Source organism: Nothoprocta perdicaria, unplaced genomic scaffold, assembly GCF_003342845.1.
Source record: "Nothoprocta perdicaria isolate Ctin4 unplaced genomic scaffold, notPer1 scaffold_15, whole genome shotgun sequence".
Classification (NCBI taxonomy): Eukaryota; Metazoa; Chordata; class Aves; order Tinamiformes; family Tinamidae; genus Nothoprocta; species Nothoprocta perdicaria.
In genome coordinates, this window is record NW_020454649.1 from 4,075,038 (window position 1) to 4,080,505 (window position 5,468).

The window sequence follows — 5,468 nt, forward strand, 5'->3', positions numbered from 1 at the left end:
GCTTGCCCCCGGGCAGCGGGAAGCTTCGAGGTGCCACAGGGAGGGAGCGCCTGCAGGGTGTCCCCTGTGAAATGATGTCACCCGATCAATATTTTCGGGGGGAGTGACTGATTCGACCAATTCCTGCTATGAAATGGGCTCTATATCGGAACTGGATTTAGCCGAATCGATCGGGCTGATAAGAGGGAGCTATAAAAGGCGGCGGGGCGGCTGCGCCTGCCCTGCATCTCGCTCCGCAGAGCGTCGGCGAGCAGTGGGGGCGATGGGCGAGCGCCGGGGCTGGGGCTTGTCCCCCGCCTCGCTGGTGCTGCTCGGCCTCACTTTGGCCGTGGGGACCCGCTCGCTGCCGCTCTCGGACGCGGGCCCGCACGTCAACTACGGCTGGGGGGAGCCCATCCGGCTGCGGCACCTCTACACCGCCAGCAAGCACGGGCTCTTCAGCTACTTCCTCAGGATCGGCGGCGACGGCCGCGTGGACGGCGCCAGCAGCCAGAGCCCGCACAGTGAGTGCGGGCCGGGGCGGCGGGGCCGGGGCGGCGGCGCTAACCGGCTCTCCCTCCCCGCCAGGTCTGCTGGAGATCCGCGCCGTGGCCGTGCGCACCGTGGCCATCAAGGGCGTGCGGAGCGCCCGCTACCTCTGCATGGACGCGGCGGGGCGGCTGCACGGGCAGGTGAGCGGCGCTGGGGGGGCTCCTGGCGGCCGGGGCGGCGCGGGGCGAACACGGCTCGGACCCCCTCTCCAACTCGGCAGCCCTATTCCGTCCCTTGCCGCCAGGGCTGTAAGAGGAGCGCAACACCCCAAAACATCGCTTCCTAGCACAACTCATCTACTATTATCATTTCTAAAACTACAATCAGGAGCAAAACGTAGTTTCTGTATAAAGACCATCACCGGTCACCCTCCCCAAGCGGCGGCCACGCGCTGCGGGCCACTCGGCGGCCGGGCACCTTAGCAAGGCTCTGATGCACCGCTCCTCGCTCCCACTTGCCCCAGCGCGCGAGCGCAGCGCGAGCAGCCACGCAGCCCGTGCACGCGCGAGCGAGCCCCAGCCCTGCAACGTGACGGGTGGCACTCGGCTCTCTGTTTCACAGAGAAGGGAGTGTTTTTTACTAGCCATAGTAAGCAGTTTCACATTTTCATCGTTTCTGCCGGTAAAATTTGAGCCGATTTCAAGAGAGCCTTTCAAACTTGGCCTCCTGTCAAGCCTCCTAATATCTCTAATAAGAGCAAGAATGATTTAATGAGATTATTGCTCGAGACCATAACATTTCCTTGCTTTGCTTGGCAAGAGTAAATCAGGGCACTGAAGGTGCACAGGTCTTCAGGATTATATGGTCTACACACTACTATTAGCTTAATTATTAGCTTATTTATTATTAGCTTAATTATTAGCTTAAAGCTTTAATGTATATTCAAACCAAAATGATCAGTGAAAACTAAGCACTGGAGCCGCAGCCTGGATCTGTGGTGGGTACACAATTTTAAAATAGAATTCTCCTAACAGAATTTTCAAAGCTGATGACCCTCACCTGAGACTGTTTACTGATTTATAGTATTAATTACACTTTTTTTTTTTAATATAATGGCATGTATCCCTGCCATCAGATCTATTGGCTTTGTAGACAGGTTCTGTATGCCTTATTCTCAAGCACAGTTTTGTTGACTTCAGTAGCAGAAGTCATAGAAGTGAAGTGAGCAAAATTAGACACATAAAGGAAAGTTCTCTCTCAAGAGATGCAATTCCCCTCTCCTATGGACCCCTTGCTTGAAGATCTGCTCTGTTGCTGGACGTAGGACAGAAAATACCCTCTAGCTATACCCCTCTGATCACCAAAAATGCTGTCTGAGGCTGCTACTGCCCCTCTGCTATCAGCTGAGCAAACAAGGTTTGGGGAGAAACTCATGCCCTTACCAGTGCTGGGCTCAGGAGCAGAAAACTAAAGTGCAAATGTTGTACCTGCCATGCCTTTCTCTGACACCGCAGAGAAGGGATGACTAAAGTTGACTTTAGAAATACCATGTGCTGTAGTCTGTTTTCCTAATTCCCACAGCTTAGGGGCTATCATATTTATATTATCAATATTATCTTATTATATACATAGCCTATGGTTGATATAGTTGAGATACGAGCGTGCATAATCAACAACTGTTGTAATTTGTAATGCAAATTCGCTCAAGAAGCCTTTTTATTTCATCCCTGTCATCAGTGAGGCTGACAACTCAAAAATAAGGTCAGATGACAACTGAAACATCAATTTGTATCCTATACATATTTTTCCCCTAGGTATACATGTAGAAAGATAAATATTGTCTAATTTGGAGAAAATGCCTTTTTTTGTGAATGACTTTAATGGTTTGAAACGTACCTTTAAAAAGGCACCCATTTCACACACTTAATTGTATTCTGCATTATTGATGGTGCTTGAGAATGGACTTTAAAGTATCAGCTATGTTCTAAGTTAAATCTGGACAAGAATGCTCATTCATGTAAGAATGCTTTTATCACTGATGACTCAAATACAATCAGCAATGGGCTTCTATTGACCAAGAGTTCAATAACCTGTAGCAGCTGAGCCAGAAATAACACAAGAGCTGTAAGAAGTATACTGACCTGGAAAGGTCTGACCTGGTGATAAAAAAGATTCCTAATATACTATATATGCAGTAGATCACAAATGCATTTCTAGGAATTCATACATAATATAAATTCCTACTAAATATATTCTTCCATTAAAAAAAGAACTTGCATTGTTACACAATGTGGGGTTCTCACTAATGTCTAGTGGGAAAATTGTGCTGCATTAATTAGCTTCTATTATAATTTCTATTAATGCTCAGTAAAAACATCAGCAGTTACCTTTTTAATACTTTTTTGGGGGATGGATATGTTTAAGTGCTGTCCTTTACACTGATGTCTTTCTGCAGACCTGAACCTGAGACTTTTAAAGAAATCTGCAATAGAAGCAGGGTTTTTATACCCTAGAACTATCAGATTAGGTCTCATGACTACAGTTAAATATTGCCAGCAACTAAAAGCAGTTTTTCAGAAGGAGCACTGACAACAAGATGCTTTTTCCTCTGTGCTCAGAACAGGAGCGTGTGAGGAAGCACAGGGGCCAGCATCCTACCTGCTAGCCCCTTTGCATGTCTGTGCTGGCAGCTGCCAGGCACAGGGCCTGTGGACATATTTATAATTTTCCTTTCCTCCCTGCCCTGTAGCTCAGCTATTCTACCGAAGATTGTTCCTTTGAAGAGGAGATACGCCCAGACGGCTACAACGTATACAAATCAAAGAAACATGGGATCTCTGTGTCTTTGAGCAGTGCGAAGCAGAGACAGCAGTTCAAGGGAAAAGATTTTCTTCCACTATCTCACTTTTTACCTATGATCAACACTGTGCCTGTGGAGTCAACAGACTTTGATGAATTCAGTGATTATAGCCAGGCTTTTGAATCAGATATGTATTCCTCGCCTCTTGAAACTGACAGCATGGATCCCTTTGGAATTTCCTCCAAACTGTCCCCAGTGAAGAGCCCAAGCTTTCAGAAATGACTCCAATTACAAACCTGATGTAAAAGAAATTGCAGACTACTACAGGCTTTTAGCGTTTCATGTACAAGTATTTTGAACTTTTGTTTTTGGTATGGAGCCAGACTTTTGCTTGCAGTGTGTTATACCTGGATGATATTGCTCTGAGGCTCTATTCCAGAGAATTGCCTCCCTATCCATACTTTGGTAAAGTGAACTTTGGTGAAAAGAAAGATTCAATACAGAAAGGCAAACCACCAAAGCTAGGCCACTACAATGGTGATTACAGAATTATAATCTTTCTATACCAAGTTCATTACCACATGTATCCACCAGTAATTTTTGCTCATAGGACCAAATGTACCAAGTGTTTTTCATTCACAGGGAGGTTAATAATCTTTTAGGTTCATAGGCCTTAAAGACAAAAAAAATAGGATTAAGGAAGATCTAGCAATTGTGGTTGGGTGAACTAAGGTAAATGCTGTCATTTGGAAATCTGCTGACAACATTCTTGAAAAACTTTCTTTGGAAAGCATACCAGTGAAAGACATTCTGCTTGCATGCTGTGTTTCTTCTTCCCTTAAGAGATAAAGGAAGAAAAGGAAATACTGCTTCCTTCCCTTATTGCTAAGCAGTAATTTGGAAAACTGGATCTTTATTTTCCTTTATAGGCTACTTGTTTACTGTAGGGTCTACACCATCCAATACAGGCTCCTAATCAACATAAGCAGGAATTCTATATATAGGTAAAAGTGTACACAGGACCCAGCATTTATGTTCATCATAGGAGATGAGCAGTACCAACAAATTAGCTTTCAGTAACTGAAGTAACACTGTATATAAGTACGTATGTCTATAGCAAAGGGAAAGACTCAAATTGGATGATGTATAGGTCAAATCAATTGCATAATAAGTTTTCATGGTTTACCTTGGAACACCAGCAGCTCCTGTAAGGCCTTTCAGGCTTCCATTCAGTTTAGTGACTTGAACGCTGCAGAACTGGGTCAGCTGACAATTCACCACGTGAAGAAGGCTTGCGGGTATTTTGTGACCAAGAGGTACATGTCTGATGCCTTCAGTTCAGTTTTCTTGTTGCAACAACTTGACTACGGAATAACAAACCTGAAAACAACCAGAAAAAGAATGTGAAAAAAAGGTTCAGGAATTTTACTCAATTCTAAAGGTTCATTTATAATAGAGATTTCTATACAAAGAAACTGTATTGGAAACACTAGCGTTTTTCTGACCTAGCACTTCATTGCCAATGCAATATTTATAATTAATTTATTGAATGCATACATCTGTTTATTTTGTTACTATTATTTATGCTCAAAATTCTATTTATATACTCTTAAAGGTGGATTTTTTAGTTGTAACAAATTTTGTGAAGTTTTGTAATCATGAAGCAGTAGATTTTTAAATTTCTGTATATTATCAGTAGCATAACATGTACATTTGCAATAAAAAAATCATCTTCAACTCACACCTCAGCTGACTCTTTTGCAAATCCTTTAACCTAAAACTTCAAGGAGGTTCCTAAAACTATTGAATTTGGTTTCCCAGCACCTCTGTAAAGATGATGTCATTGAAGAGGTGTGACAGACAAGGATACAAAGAGACAACTCAGTTCATCCAGAAGTAGATACTGAGTGCCAGTGCTGTAATCAGACAGAGGCTGCCTGCTTCCCAGTCACTGAGATGCCTCATGGTAAATAGCAAATATAAGGAAGGCGTTTTTTCTATACAGATGAGACTGTTCACTAAATTTTAATCCTGAAGATACACAAAGATCACTCCATCTCTTTAACTTCTGTCCTAATTGTAAATTCCTATTCTCTGCTACAACATACGAGAGAAGTACAGCCCAAAGTTCTGTGGACCCTTATGATCAGCTACAGCTAGCACTTTTACCTAACATTTATGTCAGTACAAGCTGCAG

At 43.7% G+C, this 5,468-nt stretch overlaps 1 protein-coding gene across 1 annotated transcript; it reads left to right on the top strand.

Annotated features, from left to right (window-relative positions):
* Positions 1-262: 262 nt before the first annotated feature.
* FGF19 (fibroblast growth factor 19) lies at positions 263-3,709 on the top strand. Its single transcript, XM_026034777.1, has 3 exons — positions 263-503; positions 568-671; positions 3,221-3,709. The coding sequence occupies exons 1-3, from the start codon at positions 263-265 to the stop codon at positions 3,551-3,553; spliced, it is 678 nt and encodes a 225-aa protein (XP_025890562.1). The 3' UTR covers positions 3,554-3,709.
* The last annotated feature ends 1,759 nt before the right edge of the window (positions 3,710-5,468 follow it).

What these genes read in the sequence shown, in the direction of transcription:
- FGF19 (XM_026034777.1), top strand. Translation starts at nt 263, where the DNA reads ATGGGCGAGCGCCGGGGCTGGGGCTTGTCCCCCGCCTCGCTGGTGCTG. An exon ending in CAGCAGCCAGAGCCCGCACA is followed by an intron (nt 504 to 567) that starts GTGAGTGCGGGC and finishes CCTCCCCGCCAG; the next exon opens with GTCTGCTGGAGATCCGCGCC. An exon ending in CGGGGCGGCTGCACGGGCAG is followed by an intron (nt 672 to 3,220) that starts GTGAGCGGCGCT and finishes CCTGCCCTGTAG; the next exon opens with CTCAGCTATTCTACCGAAGA.